Source organism: Hyaena hyaena, unplaced genomic scaffold (genome assembly GCF_003009895.1).
Source record: "Hyaena hyaena isolate Hyena2069 unplaced genomic scaffold, ASM300989v1 scaffold_457, whole genome shotgun sequence".
NCBI classification, from domain to species: Eukaryota; Metazoa; Chordata; class Mammalia; order Carnivora; family Hyaenidae; genus Hyaena; species Hyaena hyaena.
Genome location: NW_024081088.1, coordinates 889,288 through 915,553, shown reverse-complemented (window position 1 = coordinate 915,553; position 26,266 = coordinate 889,288). Strand labels below are relative to the sequence as shown.

Below are 26,266 nucleotides of genomic sequence, written 5' to 3'. Positions count from 1 at the left end.
AGAGCAAAATAACTACATTTAGATTTCTCCAAGCAAAAGCAAAATTTTGACTAGAGACTACTTTTTTGTTCCCTGGTTTGGGGAAAAAAATATATCCAGCAGGGAAGAATTCTTTTTGTTCCTTTTATCTACATTGATTTGGTGCCACAATGTAGAAGTCAGTGTTCTGTTAAGAGACTTCCAAGGTCAGATCCCTCAACTAGCTCCTGGGCTGCCCTAACAAGCCCTGTTAGGTGGCCATCGGTGAAAAGGCAACTTGCTCTTTGTTTGAGGTTATTTAGTCTCGGTGTAAATACTGACAGCAAGAGAAGGTGAGACGAGAGGCCTGTTCACAGAATTACATATTTCTCACCTGAGATCAGGGCCATTAACTGTGGTGTCTGAGGTCTGCCGACCTCGTCTCGTCCCCACAGCCGGCTTCGCACGATAGGATATCATCGGACATTCGAGGAGCCCCTGATGAAAACTGTTATGGGAAAGGTAGAAAAAAAATGGGAAAAAAATTCCAGGCATCCATAAATATCTTTCAAAGGAAGTTCTCTGACTCATTTGCACTATGATCTTTCCTCTGCTGGTCCCCACAGTCTTGACATCCATGCTTGTAATCAGACCTCCACCGTGACTCTGAGAAATCATGTCATCTGTTTATAAACAGCAGAGAGCAATTTTGAAATGTTCCCATTGTGGGAACAGGACAAACATTTTGTGACAGAAGCTCCCTGAAGCTTTGTTCTCTTCGGACTAGTTATCACGAATAGTTTATCTGGATGCATGTATCAGCCAGTTAATAGCACCCTCTAGCTTCTCTAAAGGCTGTTTCCTGCAAAAATTTCAGTGAACCATTACCAGAAAAAAAGGAAACTTGGTATTTTCACCATGGTGCTCATAGAAATAGAAATAGAGAGTTATCAAACAGATATGTGGTGACTAGAGCTATATGAAGTGATACTCCATTCTGGTGCTCTAAAAACACAAGATCCCAAACCCCATTAGCCAACAAGCTTTGACTGACAGTCTCATTTGCAGCTCACGATAAAATATGATGGTGTGAGCCCTCAATTTCATCAGGATCTCAGCTTTCTCTATTGAACTGTGACTCGCAAAGGTCAGAAGTGAAAGAATTGTGTGTGTGTGTGTGTGTGTGTGTGTGTGTGTGTGTGTGATCCAGAAAGTCAGATTAAATGTATGCTCTTTGAACTCCAAAGGAACTGTAATATCTCCAAATTGTGTTTGCTCTTACCCTTCTTAGAAAATCTTAGAGGTCACTTAGTCCAAGCTTCCAGTGAAAGTGCCATCTCCTTGAACGCATCTAACAGGAACAGAGTCTGCTTAGGTATTAAGAAGCTCCGAGTTAAAATATTGGTTTGTACTGAGCTCATAACTAGTTCTCTCTTTTTTTTTTTTAATATTTTTATTTATTTCTAGGGGAGAGAGAGAGAGAGACAGCGTGAGCAGGGGAGGGGCAGAGAGAGAGGGAGACACAGACTCTGAAATAGGCTCCAGGCTCCGAGCTGGCAGTCAGCACAGAGCCCGACGCGGGGCTCGAACCCACGAACCGCGAGATCATGACCTAAGCGAAAGTCGGACGCTTAACCTACTAAGCCACCCAGGCACCCCATAACTAGTTCTTTATAACTACTTCCCCATCTTCCTCTGATGCCATTAACCCTAGTATTCCCCTGTGTGATTACCCACAAAATATTTGAAGTTAGCTGTTTTGGTGGCTGTTGATAATCATATTGGGCTTTTCAGTTTGGTAGAAGCAAGGAGAGAGCTAACAATTTATCACTAAATGGACATAAGATATAAACACACTGGTTGGTTAGCAGGTATTTAAAATACATTTTGTTTTATAATACATACAAATTTGAAAACTATATTTGACCCTAAAATATATACAAATTTGAAAACAACAGATTCACGATCACATAGAATTGGAACGCCCTTTAGAAATCAGATAGAACAGGTTTGCACTTACTTCTAGCATTTCTCTGGAGCCTGAGTGATGCGAGACATTCCAGGCTCTGGATAGGAACCTTGACTGCACAGGGTGATTCACTCCAGTTTTGGAACAACTCTGATTGCTGGAGAATTCTCCCTAATATTGGGCAAGACAGTTTCTTTCTATAATTTTCATATCAAAGATTTAGTTTGTTCATTTTGGGGCAAACCAAAGCAAGTCTGTGTCCTCTGGTACAAGACAGTTTTTAATCTTCATGGCAGCTATTGTAATGACTGATTTTAGTAAAATTTAATGATCCAGACAGGAAAAAGTAATGTCTGGCTATTTACACCACTGGGGTAGAATTATACTTCTTGTATGATTCTGTATATAGAATTCTGCGTATAATCCAAGTCTCTTTTTATTGAAATGAGGCAACAGACACCTAGAGAGATGAGACTATTATCTAAGATTACAACGCTGATTACCAGTTCGACTGAGCCTGGCACTTCACTTACCCGGTGTAATCAAAGTCTTATCTCTGGGCCTTCTGATGAAAGTTAACTTGAAATGCGTTTGTTCGATTAATAACTACAGTGTACACATATTCTCATGTCTGGATATTGGCAAAGTTTCAAATAAAACATAAGAAATGAGTCACATTGTGAAATTTCAAAAATGAGAAAACGTGGTCTAAGAGCACTGACTACGGAGATTGAGTTCTGTTTTCTTTAGGAACTGGTAGTGAAGCACTACTTATGTTGCCTGTTTTGGCCTTACCTTTCTTAATGGAAGTTGTGGTTGATTCTGAGACTGTCCCTAGGCTCAGTAGGAAAAAGCACCATAGATGTGGAAGACGGCGGCAGTGGGGTGGGGGGAGACGGGGAAAGGGGAGAGAGGGTTGTTTCCAGAGTACCTGGCATTTTTCCTCATTGGATAATACAGACTGTAAGTTTCCCACAACATTAGAGCATGTGTCATACCTTACTCAGGTCTGATATGTTTCTTTCTTCAATGTGGAGGAATGAACATTATCATCTCTGTAATTATGCCCCAATCTTATCTGAGCTCTCAAGAGACGTTTTAATCTGAAAGAAATCTAAAAGGCTAATATAAGATGTAAAATCTAGAACAAAGCAGTGGTCTACAGTATAGAGCGCACCCGGGTGGCTCAGTCTTTAAGCATCTGACTTCAGCTCAGGTCATGATCTCATGGTTCATGAGTTCCAGCCCCGCGGAGGATGAGCTCAAACCCCGCATCTGGTGAGCATGAACCCTGCATCTGGTGAGCGAGGCCCACTTCTCTCTCCCAATCTCTCTACTCCTCCTGGGATTGGGTCTCTCTCTGCCCTTTGCTCACTTGCACCCTCTCTCCCTCAAACAATAAACACATCCATACAAACATACATACATACATACATACATAAAATGCACATTATAGTTAAGAATCTATAGTTAGAACAGCCTTTTAACCATTGAGAACATGATGGTTATCGGAGGGGAGGTGGGTAGCAGCATAGGTGAAATGGGTGGTGAGACAAAGAATGCACTTGTTATGATGAGCACAGGGTGATGTAAGTGTTGAATCACTATATTGTGCCCCTGAAACTAATATTACACTGTATGTTAACTAACTGAATTTTAGTAAAAACTCTAAAACTCCACCCTATAATCATTTTGACTGATATTAGTCCTTACTTAGGTTATTAATTTAAATGTACCTTAAAATTTAAAATAAAACTTCTAAAATAATATTAAATAGCCCTTGCTAGTTTTCACTAAGTGACGATAGACCATTATGTCTAATTCATTTTCATTTCTTCTGAAGTTTTATTATGAGAATTTTCAAACATACCTATCAGCAAACATATCACTGATATTTTATTATGTTTATTTATAATTACTATATACTATATGGTATATATTGATTATATTTCTTTAATTTTTATCTATTCCACTCGTCAACATCGGGCTCTCATCATTTTTGCTACTTTCAAGTTGTAGCACATTTTTTTGTATGTTTGTTCGTTTGTTTGTGATTTCAGGGCACAGAGATATAAAGGACACAATCACGTAAGAACGTCACAATCAGAATACTGAACAAGCACTGGAAGACAAATATAACCCTGTGACAGTTTTTATAGTTGTTTTTTTTTTTTTTTTTTATAACACAACCACACCCATTCATTTACTGCAAAGCCTAACTTGTTTATTCTCTGGCCCTCTACAAAATAATCATGGCTGTAGTTGTACACTTCTACAGATGTTCTTTATCAAATCAAGAAATTACCCTTCTATTCATACTGAAAGTTCTATCCTGAATTTGGTCAAATGCATTTCCTACATCTAATGGGATCTCCTTTTCCCCAATAATTGTTGATGGCATAAATTGCACTTATTGGCCCTTAAATGTTGAAATAGTCTTGCATTCTGGGAAAAACTGCATGATTTATTATCAATTGTACATATTGCTCTAATTTACTAATATTTCTTGAGGATTTTTGTGCATTTTCATATAGGTTATTAGTGTGTAGTTCTTGGATTGCATTCTTTTTGCCAGACTTTTTATCAGGATAATGCTAACCTCTTAAATGTTTCTTCCTCTTGTATTTTACGTGTTTATTACCCGTGTTTTTAGCACTTTTATTATTTCTTCTTTCAACGTTTGGTAGAATTCACCGTAAAGAAACTGGACCTGAATTTTTCTTTGTTGGAAGGTTTTTAACTATGAATTCATACTTTAACAGTAAGTATAGGACAGTACAGGTTACTCAGTGTACTAATTTTTTGTTTTTGTTTTTGTTTTACTTTGTTTGTTCTTGAGTGAGATTAGAAGTTTGTGTCTTTCAGGGAAAATATCCAATTCATTTTGTGTTGTGACATTTATGGGTATCAAGTTGTTCCTTTCATTCACTTATCCTTATAATGTCATAAGATCCGTAGTGATGCCACTTCTATTTCTGACATTGATTATTTATATCTTCTCCATTTTTTTTTTTCTTGAACAGTCTGGCTAGAGCTTTATCAATTGTACTGACCATTTCAGAGAACTATCTTCCATCTTCATGGATTTTTCTCAGGGTTTATGTTTTAAAATCTGACTTCTGCCCTTATCTTGTTTATTTTCTTCTGCTTCTTTGGGGCTTGATGGACTTTTCTTTTCATTGTGTCATAATGGAAGCTGAAATCACTGAGACATTCATTCTTTTTTAATAAAGACTTTAAACCTATAAATTCCACTCTATGTACTTTATAAGCTGCATCACAGATATTTTTAGATGTATTTTTAATTTCAGTCATTTCAAAATATTCTCTAATTATTCTGTAAATTCCTCTTTGATCAAGAGTTCCTAGAATGACGTTGTTGAATTGCAAAATATTTGGAGATTTTCAAAATACACTTCGTTATTGATTTGTTGTTTATTATATTGCATAGAACACATTTTGTGTGATTTTAGCCTTTATAAATATATATGCTTCATGTTAATATAGCCCATGAGATAGTCTCTCTTGATAAACATTACACATGCACTTGAAAAAAACATGTATTTGCTGCTTTCAGGTTGTTGATAGTGTTGTTCAGAATTTCTATATTCCTACCAAACTTCTGCCTACCGGTTCTACACAGAGGAATACTAAGGTCTCTATCTAGCTATATTTGTACCTTTCTCTCTTTTTTGTTACAATTCTGATTAGGGCATCTTGCATTATAAGGTTATTTTAGGATTGTTGTGTCTTCTCAGTGAGTTCACCTTTTCATCCTTATGTTAGTTATATCCTACTACGTACCTGGTAACATTCTTTCTTCTGAAATATATCTAGCCATATTAATATAGACAACTGAGCTTCCTTTTTTCTTAGTTTTCTTTTCATTAGTATTTCATGGTGTCTTTATTATCTTTTACTTTTAACCTGTTGATAAATTGTAATACAGATGTGTTTTGCATTTTTATATATGACAATCTTTGTCTTTTAATTGGTGTGTTTAGACCATACACTTCATTCAATGTAATTATTAATATTGATGGATTTGAAATCCACCCCATTTTTTTCCTATTGACTCTATCTATTCTTTGTTGCATTTTTCCCTTTTTTTCTGCCTGTTGCCAAATTCAGTGTCTTTAATAATTTTATGTTTATTTCCTTTTCTGGCTCTTCATTTATACATTTAAAAATATTTTGGGGCATCTGGCTGGCTCAGTTAGTGGAGTGCGAGATCTTGATCTCAGGACTGTGAGTCCGAGCCCTACACAGGGTGTAAAGATTACTTAAAAATAAAATTTTTAAAAATTTTAATAAATAAATAAAAATATCTTAAGAGAATGCCCTAGAATTTACAATATAAAATTTTAATCTATCATAGTCTAACTTCAAATAATATTTATTCTGTTTTAAATGTGTAAGAATCTTATGATAATGTTATTTCTAATTCCTCTCATTTTCTGTGCTAATGTCATCATACATTTTACTTTTACGTATGTTATATGTGTGATAAACCATAATACATTGCTACTCTTTTTCCTTTAGGCCATCAATGATCTGTTAGAGCAATTCAAAAAGAAAATATCTTTTTTTTTTAAGTTTATTTATTCATTTTGGGGGGAGGGCCGGAAAAAGAGAGGGAGAGAGAAGGAGAGAGAGGGGAAGAGAGAATCCCAAGCAGGCTCCGATGCAGGGCTCAAACTCACAAATCATGAGATCATGACCTGAGCCCAAACCAAGAGTCAGAACTTAATCAACTAAGCCACCCAGGGGCCCCAGAAAAAGTATCTTTTATGTTTATTTTTTTAACCATTCCTGGATATCTTTTTTCATTTCCTTCTATAAACTAATTTTTGGTCAGTATCATAAACCTTCTGCCTAACATATATCCCGTCAGCATTTCTTGTAGCATGGGTCTCATGGCAATAAAGTGTCTGAGTTTTTGGTTGTCTGAATAAAGGTCTTTCAGACGCCTTCTATTTGTGCCATATGGAGAGTTCTGGATACTTTAATTCTTTCAGCACTATAATAATGTCACTCTGTCTTACATGGTTTCAGACAACAAGTTTGATAATCAGTTTTCTGTTTCTTCCTTTGAATGTAATATGTCTTTTATTTCCACTGCACCCACACTCCTGATGCCTTCAGTATTTTTTATTTTTTCTAAAAGGACTTTTAAAAGGAATTTGCAGAATAATTAGAAAATATTTTGAAATGATTGAAAATAAAAATACATCTAAAAATATGTGTTGCAGCTTATAAAGTACATAGAGTGGAATTTATAGGTTTAAAGGCTTTATTAAAAATGAATAAAGGTCTCTTGGGGCGCCTGAGTGGCTCAGTCGGTTAAGCGTCTGACTTCAGCTCAGGTCACGATCTCACGGTTCATGGGTTCGAGCCCCGCATCGGGCTCTGTGCTGACAGCCAGCTCAGAGCCTGGAGCCTGCTTCGGATTCTGTGTCTCCCTCTCTCTCTGACCCTCCTCTGCTCACCCTGTATCTCTCTCTCAGAAATAAATAAAACATTTAAAAAAATTTTTTTTAATGAATAAAGGTCTCTTATACATCATATAAGGGCATGCATGTGTGTATTTGGTGAGGGGATTTATTCTGCCTGTGTAGAGGCTAGGCAAAGATACATAGCATTGATGCCAGAAAATGGACATGTTATTTTTTTCTGCTAGAACGTAATGCAGGAATTTGAGGCATTATAGTCAGGAGCTGAGGTGGGTTTTGCTTTCGTTGCCACAGTCAGTTTCAGAGCACCATTCACTCTGCTTTGGTTCATATTATGGACTACATGTCTGTGTCCCCTCCAAATTCATATATTGAAATCCTAACCCTCATTGGTTGCATTTGGAGGTGGGGCCTTTGGAATGCAATTACATCATGAAGATCCTCATGAATGAGATAAATGCACTCAAAGAAAGAGGCCAAAAAGGCTCCTGGGCGGCTCCATCCATTAAACATCCTATTCTCAGTTTTAGCTCAGGTCATGATCTCACAGGTTTGTGAGTTCGAGCCCCAATCAGCTTGGTGCTGACAGCATGGAGTGTGCTTGGGATTCTCTCTCCTCCTCCTCCTCTCTCTGCATCTCCCCACCAGAATGAATGAATAAATAAATAAATAAATAAATAAATAAATAAATAAATAAAATTTTTAAAAAGAATAGAGGTCAGAGAGCTAGCTTGCTCCCTTGCTGCCATGTAAGGACAGAAAGAGGTGTTAGCGTCTAGAACATGGAAGAGGGTTCTCACCCAAGCTTGACCATGCTGATACCTTGATCATAAACTCGAAGCCTCCAAAAATATGAGAAATAAATTTTTGTGGTTATAAGACAGCCAGTCTGTGATACTTTGTTATCATGTCTTTGACGACTAAGGAGGATTATTCTCAGGATTCCGGCTCCACCCGCACCGTTTGCCCCCTGCCAGCCCCCCCCCCCCTCCATGCACCTGTGGCTCCCAGAGCTCTCTGTTCATGCTATCACCATGCCTCCAGTGGTTATTAGCTTCTGATCGTTACCTGGTGATGTGAAACAGGCAGATTCTCTGTTGTCCTGGGCTATGGAAGACTTAGGTAGGGCTATGCCTGGGAATTGGCGGTGAAGGTTCTCAATGATCCATACTTACTACCTATGGCAGTGACACTTTGCAGGTCATGTGCAGAAGACTTTCCTGACCTTTGTCCTGTGGTAGGAAACCTCTAATGATACTGGTGTAAACCCTAGGAAGCTCTGTTTCCTGCTTCTCCCATAGGGCTTATGTGTTTTGTTCCTTAGGGGAGAGGAGCCTGCTCTATGCAAAAGAGCAAGCAAGTAGGTGGAGACGCCCTTGTGTCTGTGTCCCAGGGGTTCTAACCTCTTGGGTTCAGACTCAGTCTTCAGAAGTTCATTTGAAAGTTTTTCTGAAATCGTTGTACTCTCAGATATGATGATTTTGTTTCTGGCCTCTGCACTCTGCCATGGGTGAGTTGATGTTCATACTGGGGCTCTCTCTGGTTTCTCATCTCTCTGATAGGTTCATGAAAAGCCATGCTTTTATAGTTAATCTGACTTTTTCTGGCTTTTAGTGCAAGACAGATGTGAAATATTGGGCTACACGTTTGACAATACAGACTGTCATCTTAATCGAGTTGTCCTGTTTTCTCGTATTAATGTAGTTATGACATCGTAGTTATCCTTTTATATTTGCTGATTCTACACCCTTTGATATCTCTGTCTTTCATCATTGGGCCCTAAAACTAGATTCATAAAGTTTTAACAAGAGATTGAAGTAAAATGATACATAGTGATATTTTACGTGTACTTCCTAGAATTTAAAAATAAAACATTTCCTATTAAAAATATGACCATTATAAAGGAAAGGGATTTTTTATTTTCTCTGGAGGTAGTTTCAAAGCTATTGCTAGATATAAGGCTTGATAATGAAATGTCATGCATGTTATAACCATCTTTGTCCAGAATTGAAATCAGATCTCCGAAGGTACTAATTGCTTAGGAAAGCAAAACAAAGTATCCTGCTTAGTGGGATTAAGAGAGTTATGTTCACCAGCGACACTTTTTCATGACTCTGAGTCATCTCAACTTGAGAAGAAACATTGCTTTTAGTATTTGTTTACAAGTAAATGCTATGATATTATCCATGAGAAAAATGTATAGTTACAGAGAAATTGCAGTTGATTAAAATATTGGACACTCTTATGAATGTATCAGATGAATAAAAGAAAGTGAACCTACCCTAAAAGCATTCTCTACAATTAGCTCAGTGTCCTCAAAATTTTACAGTCTGGCTGAGACTGAATATCACTGTGGTTAAAAATAGATGCCTCATGTAGTGGAACAATACAGTCTCTTGCTGCTCCAAGATTCAATAATTTTTAAGTTGTCTCTGTTGTTAGTAAGTTGATTGAAAATCACACTTACAATGAATTTCTCTGTAATTGCAGGTTTTATATGGGGAGAAATTAAACAAATGTGGGATGGTGGACTTCAAGATTACATCCATGATTGGTGGAATCTAATGGATTTTGTGATGAATTCCTTATATCTGGCAACGATCTCTTTGAAAATTGTTGCGTTTGTAAAGGTAACTATCATTTATATTTTTGGTAAAGCATTAAGTTCTGATAAATACTTATATACCTTTGATTGCTATTAATTTTACTAATAATGTTACCTAGAGCATTATCTTTTTATGATAATAGATAGGTCTCGAATACATTCTTAATACCCAATAATAGTCCTGAAAGAAATTTCACAATTTGAAGTCATCACCTAATTTTGTTCCATCTAATTTGAATGATACCTCAAAATTACAAGAGTTTGCTCAAGTTTTGAATCCTTTCCATTTCTCATAAAATTCTACTTCAAACACTGTTTAAATTTTGGCAACCAAAATCTATTTTTACCAGTTATAACTAACCAATAACATTACCTAGACTGATCAAAATATTACTCTTTCAAAGCATTGAAATTATTATTTCAGTTCAAACTAATATAGTTTGATATAATTAGAGCAGAATATAATTTCCTTCTCCTCATTCCATTCAGCATGACAGTGCCTGAAATCTGGGAATACACCAGTCACTCCCCCAGATTTTGTACAATATCAGTCTTCTCCAAACCACATAATTTCTGTAAAAGATTTTGTTCCGCAATGACAATTGGGATTATTTTGTACTTTGGGGATATTTCTCAAATCAAAGTCTTATCTCCTTCCTGCCTTTCTTTTACTCTCTTTCTTTTGTCTCTCTTCTTTTTAAAAAATTTATTTCAAGGGGCGCCTGGGTGGCTTAGTCGGTTAAGCGTCCGACTTTCGCTTAGGTCATGATCTCGCGGTTCATGGGTTCGAGCCCAGCGTCGGGCTCTGTGCTGACTGCCAGCTCAGAGCCTGGAGCCTGTTTCAGTCTGTGACTCCCTCTCTCTGACCCTCCCCTGCTCACGCTGTCTCTCTCTCTCTCCTAGAAATAAATAAAACATTAAAAAAAATAATTAAATAATAAAAAATTTATTTCAAAATGATTGTGTATTAGTAAAAAATAAAGAGTGTCTAATTGGGCTTTACATGAATAATTCATGCAATTTAGTGATCTGACCTAGAAAATGCTAACGTGTAGGTGAATTCATATTCATTTAGTCTAGTTCCTAAAATAGAGGCCTGAGTCCCCTTTGTACAGTGCTCAGCTCTGTCAAGGCCAAACATGCCCATAGTTGGAAAGGCTTTAGTTTCCAGAATTTGTTCAATTAAAATGTTGCCACTCACCAAATTTCATGCCTACCAGTTTCGTGGAAACCAAGCTATATTTTAAGAATAGAATCATAATTTGGTAAGTTTTCCTATCTGCATTGGGTTAATGCTCTTGAAGTCCTTAAGAGGCAGAAAGTACTATCTTAACCAAGGAGGTTATGCATCTATGTAGGAGATGGGCAGTCTATTGTTCAGTGAATATCTGTCCAATTTCTATTTTCTTTGTAATGATCCTGAAGTATGCCTATAAAGTTGTTTTGGCCATCTCTCTACTAGAAAATAATATATCTGGGATTTTGTGTGTGTGTGTGTGTGTGGCCCAATACAGATATAAAACTCTGGTAGATAGAACTATAGCAATTCTTCTCAACCTTTCAGGTACAGAAAAATCACCTGGAAAGCTTTCTAAAACACAGATTCCTTTTCTCCATCCCCAGAGATTCTAAATTAAGAGTATTAGAGAGGGTCTAAATTTGCATTTGTAGCAAATTCATCAGATGATGCTGAGGTAACTGGTCTAAGGAAGATAGAATGCCGCTGAACTATATAATTCAGTTCAACAGCTAAGAGAGGTATGAGACTGATTCCAAAAAGAACTTCTTTCAGTTATTTCTTATATGCAATATTTGTACTAAGATACAGAGTACTTTTATATATTACATTTGTATAGTGTTTATATATAGTACCTATACATTATATATAGTACATATACAATCTATACTAAGATACAGAATACATTCTATATATTACATTGTATAGTGTTTATTTATAGTACATATACATGCAACATCTCTATCTTAATATTAAAATATAAACATTGTTCCTTATACTACACCAAAGAAAAAATTATGGTTAAAATTCAACTCACTCAGCCCATATGATGAAGAAGGAGAAAAGGAGTAAAAAGGAGATGGAAAAGTGCACAGAAATTACCTCAGATGACAATGATGTAAATAACATGGAATCTTCGAGAAATATAATTTGTTTACACACTATGGTCACAGGAGTCCAGCTGTGATTGCAAAAGTAAAGTACGAAATGCTCCTTCTGAATGGTTAGTTTGTGTGACTAAGACTTGAATTGCATGGGTAGAGTTTGATGGGTAATGCTTTCTGGGCTCACTTCCTCCAACACTTACTAGTTATGTGAACTTGGACCTATTCACCTCTCTATGCCTCATCTATAAAATAAGGAGACTAGCAAGTTTTGTTTTTTGCTGTTGGTATGAGAAGTAAATGAGTTGATATAATCTAAGTGCCTGTTATAGAATACGCATGCATTGTTAATTTTTCTTCTTTCTCTTTTACTCCTGTGTCCTCCCTCTTCTTCATATATTATGAGTCCATTGGACTTATCTTTTTAAATGTCTTTATTATGCCTCTTCATTTACTCTATGCTAGTTGAAAAAAAGTTTGAGCTCTGGATTCACACTCGCCTTTACCACATGAAAACTGCATGATTTGGGGCAAGTTTTAATGTAGGTCTCAATATTATTACCTGTTGAATGATGATAGTAATCAAAAGAGCACTTACTTTGTGATGCTGGCTTGTTGATTTACTTTTCCTTTCTTTTATTTTATCGTTCAATTTTTCATGCTAATTTTTAAATAATTTGTAAGTTACTATTTTAGGAAAAGGTGCCGTATTTGTGTACAAAAATGGACTCTGCTAGATATAATGCAAACAGCCAATATGTGAATCAACCAATAAGAATTTCCATGAGCACACTAAGAGACCATGTTTTCACCTGTTTGCTGAGAATGCAAAGATGCTTGGGGTACATCCCCTGCCTTCAAGCAGTCCACAATCAGGTGACGGAAAGAAAATGCATGTAAATAAGAACTTCTCATATGATAAGGTCTCCAGCAGGGGCTATGGTCGCATCAAGGAAGGAACTAAACTCTACTGGAAGTGTCCTGGAAAGCAGAGCCAGGAGGCATCCACTGGGTTCATGAACGTGCGTAAGCATTCCAGAGAGAAAAGACACAATGTGCAAAAAAGTCTGAGTGTATAAAGGAGGTCAATATCTAAGAGAAATGATCCAATAAATGGGGACAGGGCTAGGATAGGAAGGACTTTTCACATCCTGCTATAGAATTTGGGTTGTACTCTGTTAATAAAGAGTAGCCATTAATGAGATTTAAGCAGAGAATGAGTCAAATGATAATGAATGCCTGAGGTAGAGAAAGGAACATAGGGGAAGCTGATAGAGAGCTAGATTTCAAAAAAAAAAAAAAAATAGAGAAAAGCCACAAAATAGGTGATTTATTAATTATGAACTACAAGGCAGATGGACTTGCCTGATGCTGTTTTCTGGTAAATAGTTTGCCTATTATGGGCAGGCAAGATTACCAAGCTAGGATACCTGCAGGATTGTACAAGGTCTACATCCAGGCTGAAGGTCATAAATGGGAGAAAGTATTCAACGCTAGGTCTTTTTGGCCAAGCCATGGATCCAGACAAAACAGCTGTTAGTCTACAAAAATGGAAACCTGTCTGTAACTGGTCTATCAAGAAGGAGAAACTTTTAGGGCCACACTTGCTTAATTGACTTATCATTTTGTAATTCATTCATCTAGAGGGGATTTTAACACACGCACACACACACACACACACACACACCCCAAAGGGTCCCGCTATGTAAGGTCGTGGTTTGAGCTCTGATCCATACTTGATCTGAATATCACTGATACCACTTCCGACCTGTGTGATTTGGGGCAGGAAACTTAATATATACCCCAATTTTCTTATGTATAAAATGACACTAATAATCAAATCCTATAGAATGTTTGTGAGGATTACATTAATAAACACATTTAATGTCATAGAACAGAGCTTAATATGAGCACTCAGTAGTTGTCTTTCATTTTTATGTACAGTGCAATGGCATTATATCGTACAGACATAGACAGTACAAAAGTGTATGACTTCAGTCTTCTCCTCACATGCAAGGCTTTGTGGTGGTTCCTTAAATACCTTGATTCTTGCACATTTCACAGTTGATGGATTATAAGCTTTTAGTTTTTTTTTTTTTCATTTGCTCTTAATTCTTGAGTTAATCGAAGGAGAAGGTTTGTCAACCATTTCCTTGTCTCACTCTGTTTGAAATATTAGTTAATCCAGAGCTTGTTGATGCCTGGGCAGTCTTCAAAAATATTACTTTATCTTCATTAGGATTGGTTTTCTCTTAAATATTACCCAGTCCTTTTCTATATGAACAATTTGTCCCATATTTATCTTCAGTCATGTGGTAGAAATGACTAAATTCCTATGCCTATTACACTGTGTAATAGAAGTAATACTTTCAAAAATTCAATTTATTATGGATAAGAGCATTTACTTTAACAGTCATGATGGAATTTTTCATCACCATTCTTTTAAATAGTTGTAAGCATATAGCTCATTGTCTCTCCTGTTCTTATCAGCTAGAAAAGAGGCAAACGTTTCTATTTCACAAATGCTATAACTACAGTATACTCTCCAAATTATGGAATTTTCTAGATATTCTTTAGTTTTATGGCACAGAGTTCTGTAGAGATTTAAATCCTAATTGTTTAATCTAGTATTATCTGTTACAGGAGAAAATCATATGCCTTCTTATTGTCTTTCACTACCCCATCATCTAACCAATTTGTGGAAAGGGAAAGATTTTCACATTATAAATCAAACATTAAAACCAGTATACATTTTCTGTTTACTCTCATAGGACAAATAGTTACATTTTGTATCAATTTAATTTTTTATTCACTTTTTTATAGATTACTTGAGTTTTTAAAGTATGCATCAAAGACTATACATACATATATATATATATATGCATACATATATATATCCCAGTATTATGATTCAGCTCATCTTCCTCTCCTAATGCTCTGCTAAGATGTTCATGACCTGGATCCAACTTCCTCTTAGATCCATCACTATCTCCAAATTCTCCATATTCCAGCTATTAAGAGACTCACATTTCTACAAATGATTCATCTTTTCTAACAACCATGAATGTGTCTATGATTCTTCACCCTAGAATACTTTTTGACCTCCCATCATATATAAAGCACTCTATTAGATGTTCAGTTCTGAAAATGCATTAGACAAAGCTCCCTACATGGAAAACTGACAGGTAATCCAAGGTTGAGTATACTATTATATAGGTCTGCAAAGGAGCCAGTCTCTTAAAAAGAATCTGAGTAAAAACGAAGGCTTCAAACAAAGCCAAACTACCGTACATTTATACTAAAAATCAAATACTTGAGAGAAAGAGGAAATCAGGAATCGATGGCCCTAGAAGAGCTTCAATGTGTAGAGTAGCTCTTGGTCTTTCTTTTTCCTTTTTTTTAAATCAATTAATTATTTTTTAAATTCAAGTATAATTAACAGGCTTGATCTTTCTCTTTCAAGGATCATTCTATCACATGGAACTACCAGCTCAGGTCAGCAGGATCCTAGCGTCCATTCATCTGTCAAGGAAAAGATTAGCTTTTCTTATTTAATGTCTGTTTTCTTCACTGTATTGTAAGCTCATATGACATAAACTGCATTTCATTTGCTCACCGCTGTGATGGTGTCTGGTGCAGAGTAGGCACTCAAAACATATTTAATGAATACATAACAGCTGAAGAATCAGAAAAATTAAAATTTAAATCCACTCTGGACATAAGGCCTGATATTTTGGTGAGTAGGTGAGGGCAATCTGTGGAATGACCAGTACCAAAGGCTTGAATCAGAGCATCAAGTACCAAACTGAATACAAATGGGTCAATCTCAGAAGAGAGTCAAGACCTAGATTCCAGAGGCTTTGAATGACACGTTGAAAAACTGGAATTTCATCTCAAAGACATTGCAGAATCATTGAAGAAAGACCATTAAGAAAGATATGAGGTGGTCTGACTGGCCCTTTTAAAACACAATTCTGGAGGAAATAGGCCATCGTGGAAATAAGGAACAAGGCAGGGAGAGATGTTTGGAGGCTATTTTAATAACTTCTGTGGGAAATAGAGGAACCCTTTTAAGACAGTGAGGATACCAATGAAGAGGAGTAAGTGGTATCTATGAGATTTCAGTTTAGAGCCTGCAGGTTGGGAGAGGAAGAATCTAGGATCAACCTCCAATTCTGCTGTGAGTGATTTGCTGCCACTCATTAAGATCAGAGAATATAGGGGCGCTTGGGTGGCTTAGTCGGTTAAGCGTCCAACTTTCGCTTAGGTCATGATCTCGCGGTTCGTGGGTTCGAGCCCCGCGTCGGGCTCTGTGCTGACTGCCAGCTCAGAGCCTGGAGCCTGTTTCAGTCTGTGACTCCCTCTCTCTCTGACCCTCCCCTGCTCACGCTGTCTCTCTCTCTCTCTCCTAGAAATAAATAAAAAACATTAAAAAAAAATTTTTTTTTAAAAAAAGATCAGAGAATATAAATGGAGAGAGAGCTTGAGGAGCAACAGAGCATGAATTCCAATTCTGACCTGTGCACCTGAGATGCCTGTGAGATAACCATGTGGAAAAGTCAACGAGGCAGTGGAATATAAAATATGACTGTGAGAGGAGACATCCAGGCTGGAGATGTAGGACTGGGAGTCATCAGCACATAACTGATAGTTGAGATCATTGAAAACAACCAGGGACAGTAGATAGAATGAGAAGAGGCTTGTAAAGCAAACTCAGTTATTTAAGGAGCAAGTGAGAAAGAAGGATCAAAAGAAAACCAAAGTTAAATGTATGCATGAATGACAGGAGAGAAATTAAAAAGCAGAACTTAAAAGAATGAAATCAAGAGCTAATTACTAAATGTTTATATCTCTATTTAATCCTGACAGGAAACAAGCTTTCTGGATCAGAGAACAGACAAATTATTTACTTACATAACAATCTTCACATTGGTCCCCTATGCTCCAGTTCCCCACAGGGCGACAGATGAGAGCCAGATGTACCCTTCGCATGCAGGAGTTGGTACCACAGGAGGGAACAGGGAAATTGTGAATCTCAGAGCTATAGAGTGCAGCTGGACCAGCTGCCCATCTTCCCCCTTGAGAAAGAGAGAGAAAGACCTTAGCTTTCTAAAGTAAACAAATTCTCTCAAGGGAGGCAAAGGTCCCTAGTTTTATTATCCTTAGAATCTAAGCAGATGGCTCCAGGGGAGATGTTTCCAAATCTCTCAGAAAGTCACTATATTTAACTTCCAAGGCTTATTTGCCATTCAGACATCTTTTAACAGCCATGCAATGTTTTGCTCAGGAAGCCCTGACCAGGCATAAATGTGAACAGATTCACATAGCATTGTTTCCCAACAATCACCAGAAGTGCTAGACTTTGAAGCAGACTTGGGTATTTATACTGGGGCAGAATCTAGCATCTCATGATTTGTAAAATGAAAACCTTCCTCATGATTTTGCAAGTCCCAGCTGAGACAATTTGCTAAGAAGGGATCTGAAGTATCATCTCACCATGTGATGATGGATTCTGCCTCCAACTGCCTCCAACTGCCTGTGAAATCTAGACCAAGGAATAGCATCTCCAGTAGATTCCATAACATCTAAGGACCCTTACTGCTTGAACAACATATAGGCTCTACTCATGGCTGATCCCAACAGCCCCAAACAGAATTTATCACTTTCTCTTCTCTATTACCACAGCACTCTGTCTTAATCTCTTAGAGCATTTTTATCATTAGGCTTCCCTCTCAACCTCACTGGATAATAAGTACCCGATGGGAGAAAATTTTTGAGCCCGTTATGTGCAGGACATTGTGTTAAATGTTATGAGGAATTTCAAGTGAAAAGATCACATCCTTAAGAATGCTTACTGTGTCATAGTTTGTACATTTTGAGATATGGTCCTGAGCCATATTAGCTTAAAGAGAGAGAAAGAGGAATATAGAATTCACCATCAGTGGGGGTCCTGTGTCTTTCGGGAGAAGTTAAAAAAAAAAGAATGTGAAGGTGATTTTAGTCTTTGAAGGAAGAGGTGACATCATATATGGGACAAAAAAAGAAATTGGTAGTGGTTGATACCATAAACCCTCACTCTGATACTTGTTATAATGAATAAAAAATATGAAGTTTTTAATTCTTTATGAATCTTCAGTGATTAGCTATTTTATGCTGAAGTTAAGAATGTTCAAGAGCAGTTATCAGCATTTAAAAATAGAAAATACTTTCCCTTGAGCTCAAATTGTATTGTTTTAAACTGTCATTCAAGCAAGAGTCTGAATGTTGAACAAAATCAGGAGCTTGTGATGTATTTTGTCCCCAGGGCGATTAAAAGAATACTATCTATTGGTTTCAATAGAATTAATTAACATTTGTAAAGGTCTTTGGTAGAAAATGCAATAAAAAAGAATAGAAGTATTCTGATATTCTGATGGAACAGAAGTAGAACTGTTTTGGCTAACATGATTATTCAGAAAAAGACCTGTTGTTTAGACATATTTTTTAGGGGTGTGTATGAAGAAGAGAAATCAACTTATTGTTTTATTCCTACACAAGTTTAATTATAGATTTTTGTGACACAGCATTTCAAAGAGCATATTTGACCCCCTTGTTTAAAAAGTATATAAATTGTTCATAGCAGCACTCTCAACAATAGCTAAAACATGGAAAGAGCCTAAGTGTCCATCAACTGACGAATGGATCAAGAAGATGTGGTTTATCTATACCATGGAATACTACATGGCAATGAGAAACAATGAAATCTGGCCATGCGTAGCAACATGGATGGACCTTGAGGGTGTTATGCTGAGCGAAATAAGTCAGGCAGAGAAGGACAAATATCATATGTTTGCACGTATAGGAAGATTAGGAGGAACTTAACTGAGGAACAAGGGGGAGAAGAAGGGGGGAAATGGGGGAAAGGGAGAGAGGCAAACCATGAGAGACTCTTGAATGCTGACAAAAACTGAGGACTGATGGATGGGGGGGGGGATGGGCATGGAGGAGGACACTTGTGGGGATGAGCACTGGGTGTTATGTGGAAACTAATTTGACAATAAACTATTTGTAAAAAAAATAAAATAAATAAAATAAAATAAATAAAATAAAAAGGCTATAAATTTACCTCAATAATACAAGGGATAAATTTCATCTTGCGTTGTATGCAGCGCAATGTCAAGATAATTTAAAGCTGACATTTCAATTGACTAAGTCTTACTTTTTAAATTATCACTGGCCACAGTTTAATGTAGCAAATATTTTTTCTCAAATCACATACCGTATCTAATTAAGGAATCTTCAAGTAAATATCACATGTCCTACATATTAAATATAAAAAAATTAACAATTCATTGACTTCCAGGATGACTTCCAAGTTGGGTTTTATCTGCATTTAGGATATAACAGATACAAAACACCAACATTTATACCCATATTGGTCTTTCCTATTTCCAATGAAATTGGACCAGTACTTCCACTCTTTTATATGTAATTTGTATACTACAGGCATGTATATCTAGACTTAGCAAATGTGTCCAATACAGTAAGTAAAGCCACTGGTAATTTTGTTCAAAATTTTGTAGTTTTCCTTTATAATGTAGCTTTCTTTGTTATTGTGCTGCTGCTTTTCCTCATATAAAATCAGATTTTTTTTCTATGTAACATTTTCCTTTTTTTAAAGTTCCATCAGAAAAGTCAAGGTCAGATGTAATTCACATAGTAACAAATACTACAAATGACAAGGACAGGCCAGGAAGGTCACTTTGATTAAAGCTTGTAAATTATAAATTGCTTTAATAATCTCTTATTTTTGTGTAGGTGAGTATTGCTGCCGCCATCGAGGAGGGTGTGAGGCACTGTGAAGGGCAGTAGGCCACGATGCTAGATCTACCTGAAAAAGCGTTCTGGCCTGAACTTGACATAGTCATATACGTATGTGTTTGTATTATTTTCTCTTTTCTCTCCAGTACAGTGCTCTTAATCCACGAGAATCTTGGGACATGTGGCATCCCACTCTGGTGGCTGAAGCTTTATTTGCCATCGCAAACATCTTCAGTTCCCTGCGCCTGATCTCATTGTTTACTGCAAATTCTCATCTGGGGCCTCTGCAAATATCTCTGGGAAGAATGCTCCTGGACATTTTGAAGTTCCTGTTCATATACTGCCTTGTGTTGCTAGCATTTGCAAATGGCCTAAATCAATTGTATTTCTATTATGAAGAAACAAAAGGGTTAAGCTGTAAAGGCATACGATGTGAAAAGCAGAACAATGCATTTTCAACGTAAGTCGGACAGACACTTTTATTGGCAATGCTGTGCGGAATTTAGAGTGTATCACATTATGAATTTGAACCATGACAAGTCGTTGCAAAGGAAATTGTGCTTAATGCAGAAAACAGAATTAACATGGCTTTCTATACAAATGGATCCCTCTGGCATTAAAAAATATATATATCCCGTAGATTTATTTTAAGTCTTAGTAAAATGGCTTTTTAAGTGACCTCATATAAAGGAAAGCTATATATTGGGTTTTAAAATGTATAATATGGGGCGCCTGGGTGGCTTAGTCGGTTGGGCGGCCGACTTTCGCTTAGGTCATGATCTCGCGGTTCGTGGGTTCGAGCCCCGCGTCGGGCTCTGTGCTGACTGCCAGCTCGGAGCCTGGAGCCTATTTCAGAGTCTGTGTCTCCCCCTCTCTCTGACCCTCCCCTGCTCGTGCTGTCTCTCTCTCTCTCTCCTAGAAATAAATTTTAAAAAATTAAAATAAAATGTATAATAAAGAGGGAACCTCTGCCCTATTGGCAGCTTACAAGCACATTACAAGACAGAATATATGTAAACCAATCATGTGAGAAGATCCAACTACTTTTTGGGGATTCCTCTGTGTTTTCCAGATGTGAAAGTCCCTTTGCTTGTTCTTTCATTCTTTATTTTCCTACATAAAAAATGTAAGCTTATAGAAATGATCCAAACTACGAACCCAGGCTAGCCTGAGCCGCTATACTTAGGCACACAAAATTCTCTGTGCCCTTACACCTGATGAGCCACAGGCTCGTTCAGTGTCAGTCTCTTGTTGATCCCACGCAGGTTTGCTGACAGCAGAGACCCATGTCCCCATGTCTGAGACTCACACAGTCCTCACAAAATACCCCTCTCCATGCCTGTGTCCATTTCCTTCCCACCGTGATCACCACACAACTGTGATAAAGAGTTCATTAGCAGAGGAATGAAGAGGTCTAGGTCCTTTCCCTCTACACAGGAATGGCAAGTGAATACATGGTTATTTTGTAGGGGACTAAAAATCATACCCTATTCTCGGGCCATTATAGCATCTTATGTAAAATAAGAGAGTACAGTCATTTCTCAAGTAGGAAAAGAACTCAACAACTTCCATATAAACTAAGTCCCTGATGGCTAAAATATTCGTGTCGATTCAATTCTGTATCTGTTTTCTCTTTGATCCCAATATTTAAAGCTCCATTTTAATTAATCAACATCTGCTTCTTTGCACATAAAAGTTTAATCTCAGCGTTAACTTCCTCAGATCCTTTCCGAAATAGATTTGATACAAACCGTGAGTCACAGAGAAAACAAAAGGTCATCCCAGCTTCCCTTGCTCTCAGCCTTGATTCTTTTGTTCTTTGACAGCAGCAGTCCAGCCTGGCCAGCTAATTCAGCCTTGTCATCTTCCTCAGGCCCTTTTCTGACCCTGGATGGGAGGAATTTGATGAAACCCCTTGTAGCAATGTCTGTGACTAGCATGGCCCTGAATTGTGTCTCAATTTTTCTGAGATCTTTCCCCACTCCTTTGTGCCCCTTGACTTGGTAGTTTGCTCCGGGCAACAGAATAGGTATTTACAAGGATCAGATTGCACCAACCTCCCCCTTCAAAGACTAGAATTCAGCCTCTAACAAATGTCCTAGATACTGTCTGCTGTCTGTCTCTGGATTTCTGATGAAGAGCTCTTCTGCTCACCTTGGCTTTCACAAGTCCATTGTTATTTTGTACTGTGTGCCCTGGTACAAGCCAGTATATGCATCACTTGCCAAGACCACCCATCTCCCTGGGTTGCCATATCCTTTGATTCCAAGCTTTGTCTTCCAGGAAGAACTTCCACACAGCACTTAGAACTGAGTTACCTCGCGGGTTGTGTCTACTTCAGGGAACAGCTTTTATTCCAAGATCCAGCTCCTTTTCAGACATCTGATTAATCTGAAGTTAGCCCCATCCTAATTTCTGATCCCTAAATTCCTAAGAATCACACTGCCCCGTTACTGGTTTCATGCTAAATGATTTTACATATCATAAACGAATTTTAAGATCTGTCAAAGCAGGTCCATCGAAAGTATCTAGTATAAATTGTATTCTAGAAGCAAATGTATTGAATTACTTGGATTGTGTATTATTTTAGTGTGCCCATAACAATCGTGTCCTCTATTATCATGAAAAACAATAGATAATTGCACATTATAGGCCCTAATCATTCAGCCCAAGCAAATCAGGTATTCTACCTGATTTTTTTCCAGATAATGGAATGAAAACCTACAGGCAACAAATTATTCAAAAACTAAAAAATACAGCAATAACTTAGTATTTTTTTTATTTTTATTTTTTCTTAATAGTTTATTGTCAAGTTGGTTTACATATAATACCCAGTGTTCATCCCAACAAGTGCCCTCCCCATGCCGATCACCCCCCCTTCCCCTCTCTCCCACCCCCACCAGCCCTCAGTTTGTTTCCAGCATTCAAGAGTCTCTCTCTCTCATGGTTTGCCTCCCTCCCTCTCCCCAACTATTTTTCCCCTTCTTCTCCTTCATGGTCTTCCATTAGCTTCCTCCTAATCCACCTATATGTGCAAACATATGGTATCTGTCCTTCTCTGCCTGACTTATTTCGCTCAGCATAACACCCTCTAGTTCCATCCATGTTGCTACACGTGGCCAGATTTCATTCTTTCTCTTTGCCATGTAGTATTCCATCGTATAGACAAACCACATCTTCTTGATCCATTCATCAGTTCATGGACACTTAGGCTCTTTCCATGTTTTGGCTATTGTTGAGAGTGCTGCTATGAACATTGGGGTACATGTGCTCCTATGCATCAGCATTTCTGTATCCCTTGGGTAAATTCCTAGCAGTGCTACTGCTGGGTCATAGGGGACTTCTAGTGTTAATTTTTTGAGGAACCTCCACGCTGTTTTCTAGAAAGGTTGCACCAGCTTACATTCCCACCAATAGTGTAGGAGGGTGCCCATTTCTCCACATCCTCACCAGCATCTAGAGTCTCCTGATTGGTTCATTTTAGCCACTCTGACCGGCGTGATCACTGTGGAATCTCAGTGTGGTTTTGATTTGTATTTCCCTGATGAGGAGGGATGCTGAGCATCGTTTCATGTGTCTACTGGCCATCTGGATGTCCTCTTTGGAGAAGTGTCTGTTCATGTCTTCTGCCCATTTCTTCACTGGATTGTTTGTTTTTTGGTGTGGAGTTTGGTGAGTTCCTTATGGATTTTGGATACTAGCCCTTTATCTGATATGTCATTTGCAACCATCTTTTCCAATTCCGTCAGTTGTCTATTAGTTTTATTGATTGTTTCCTTTGCCATGCAGAAGCTCTTTATTTTGATGAGGTTCCAGTAATTCATTTTTTCTCTTGATTCCCTTGCCTTTGGAGATGTGTCAAGAAAGAAATTGCTGCGGTTATGGTCAAGGAGGTTGTTTCCTGCTTTCTCTCTTCTAGGGTTTTGATGGTTTCCTGTCTCACATTCAGGTCCTTTATCCATTTTCAGTTTATTTTGGTGTATGGTGTGAGCAAATGATCTAGTTTAATTCTTCTGCATGTTGCTGTCCATCTGTTAAAGAGGCTATCTTTTTCCATTAGATATTCTTTCCCGCTTTGTCAAAGATTAGTTGGCCATACATTTGTGGGTCCAATTCTGAGTTCTCTATTCTATTCCATTGGTCTATGTGCCTGTTTTTGTGCCAATACCATATTGTCTTGATGATGACAGCTTTATAGGAGAGGCTAAAGTCTGGGATGGTGATGCCTCCCGTTTTGGTTTTGACACCCAAAAAGGGTGTCAGTCACTGTGAGAGGATGTCTAGTGATGCCCTGGGGCTCCTGTTCTGTATCTTATTTCTTTGCTTTTGTTGGTCTTCAATTTTATTTTTATAATTTCTTTCTATAAATTTATGTCTATAATTTATAATACTCCATAAATTTCAACGTGTTTTTTTTTTTTACTGTCCACTATCTCAGAGATCTTATTCCATTTGAGGATTAAAAAATATAATACCTCATGTAAAGTACGTAATACAGTGCCCTCTGTAGAATCCAATTTTTAAAATGCTAGCTGTGTTACATCTGTTTGTCATTATCAGGAGTGGTGGGGCATGATCTCCCACCTATAGGTCACAGGGCTCCTCTCCACATCTCCTTCCATTCAGGGTACAACTGTATGCTGAGACTCTGAGCCTTGTTTCCCATTAGTTCCCAGCCCTGTCTCTCTCCTTCCCTTTATCCAAACAACCCTTCAAAGAAGCCTGAAAAAGACACCTTGTTTTCTTCTTATTCATTCTTCATCCAATTGCAATTTGGCTGCTCCCTCCATCAGTCCACTAACACTACTCTAGAAAATGTCTAGAGCCTCCTTATCCCCACTGTCAAGGGATACTTATCTCCTTAAAGGTTATTTAATGTTTCTGCATCCTATACCCTGGTAACACTTTTGCTTTTGAAATCTTGCCCTCCTTCAATGTCAACACTGCTCTGTCTTTATACTTCATCTTTTACTCCTCTGATTTTTCTCACTGTTCTCTGATAATTATATTGCAGTTACTGCTTTTAAATAGTCACTTGCCATAAAGCTTGGATGGCTCAGTCAGTTAAGAGTCTGACTTTGGCCCAGGTCATGATCTCCCAGTCCATGAGTTCGAGATCTGAGTTGGGCTCTGCACTGACAGCTCAGAGCCTGGAGCCTGGTTCAGATTCTGTTTTTCCCTTTCTCTCTGTGCTGCACCCCCTGCCCCTCCCCCCCCCAGCTTATGCTCTGTCTCTCTCTGTTTTTCAAAAATGAATAAACATTAAAAAGAAATTTAAATGAATGAATGAATAAATAAATAAATAAATAGTATTCTTGCTTTAGTGACTGTCCTCAGGCCATATTACAGTATCTTTGTGAAAACTCATCTGTGCTTATGGATGCAGCCCTATATCTCAGAGGGATGACTCCTATATTCCTATCATCAGCAGAGATCTCTCTTCTCAAGATCTGTAAGTCCAACTGCCCTTTGGACAGACTACTCTGTGTCTTCTATGTCTCTCTGTTCATTTCCCCACCAGCAAATAGACACTTTTTTCTGCTCTTTCCATGCTTCCTGGCTGTTTTCTCTTTAACATGGTAAGACCTGCATGATCCAAAGAAAATAAAACATTTAGTCACTGAAATTATTCTACATACATTTTTAAATTAATAGTTTCTGGCTAAGGGAAGAGGGACATGAGGAGAGGGGCATGGGCTTTGTGACAGATACTGTCTCATTAAGAAAAACCCTTTTACCTTTATTGGAGGTAAATTCTTCAAAATTGGAACTGGCCAACTGAGCTCATTTATTTGTTTAAGTATTACGTTATTCCTTATAAACTAAGACTAAAATATGCAGATGTGTCTTATGATAATTTATGTTTCCTCATTGTTTTTATTTCAAAGGATAGAAGGAAACCTCAACTGTGGAGTACATTACCTTTTTACTTGTTCTTTTTCTCTAGTTGTAAGTGTTTAACTGGGGAACAAGCTACTTCTTTAAAGTAGCAATTGAGAAGTATCTTTAAAGAGCAAGAGACAAAAATGTTATCTTTAGGAAAGCAGTGCTATAGCATCAACCATAGAAATTTCCAGGCTTTAGTCAACTATGATTTTAGGCTAAGTATTATTTTATTAAGTGTGGCATTGCACTCTGCTCTTTTCTCACCAAAGAATTAGGAAAATAGTTGCTATATAAAAGCAGTCTGAGATGTAATGCAGCGAATGACTTTTTCATTCAATGGGCAATCTTGCTGTCAATAGTCTTGGGAATAACTAATTGTGGAAACATTTCTAGAAGCAGTGGCTTTAAATGTTAACAGATTTTTTTAATGTATATAACAAAAGAATAATTAACATAATAATATAAATAAGAAAC

The 26,266-nt window shown here is 37.5% G+C and overlaps 1 protein-coding gene across 6 annotated transcripts in view; it reads left to right on the top strand.

Annotated features, from left to right (window-relative positions):
* Window positions 1–26,266, top strand: part of TRPC4 (transient receptor potential cation channel subfamily C member 4) — a 138,237-nt gene that overhangs the window by 88,895 nt on the left and 23,076 nt on the right. For all 6 annotated transcript variants that reach the window (XM_039253649.1, XM_039253648.1, XM_039253647.1 and 3 more), the window contains 2 exons: window positions 9,871–10,010; window positions 20,053–20,366. In XM_039253649.1, coding sequence (XP_039109580.1) covers window positions 9,871–10,010; window positions 20,053–20,366 — 454 coding nt within the window. The remainder of the gene's footprint in view (window positions 1–9,870; window positions 10,011–20,052; window positions 20,367–26,266) is intronic.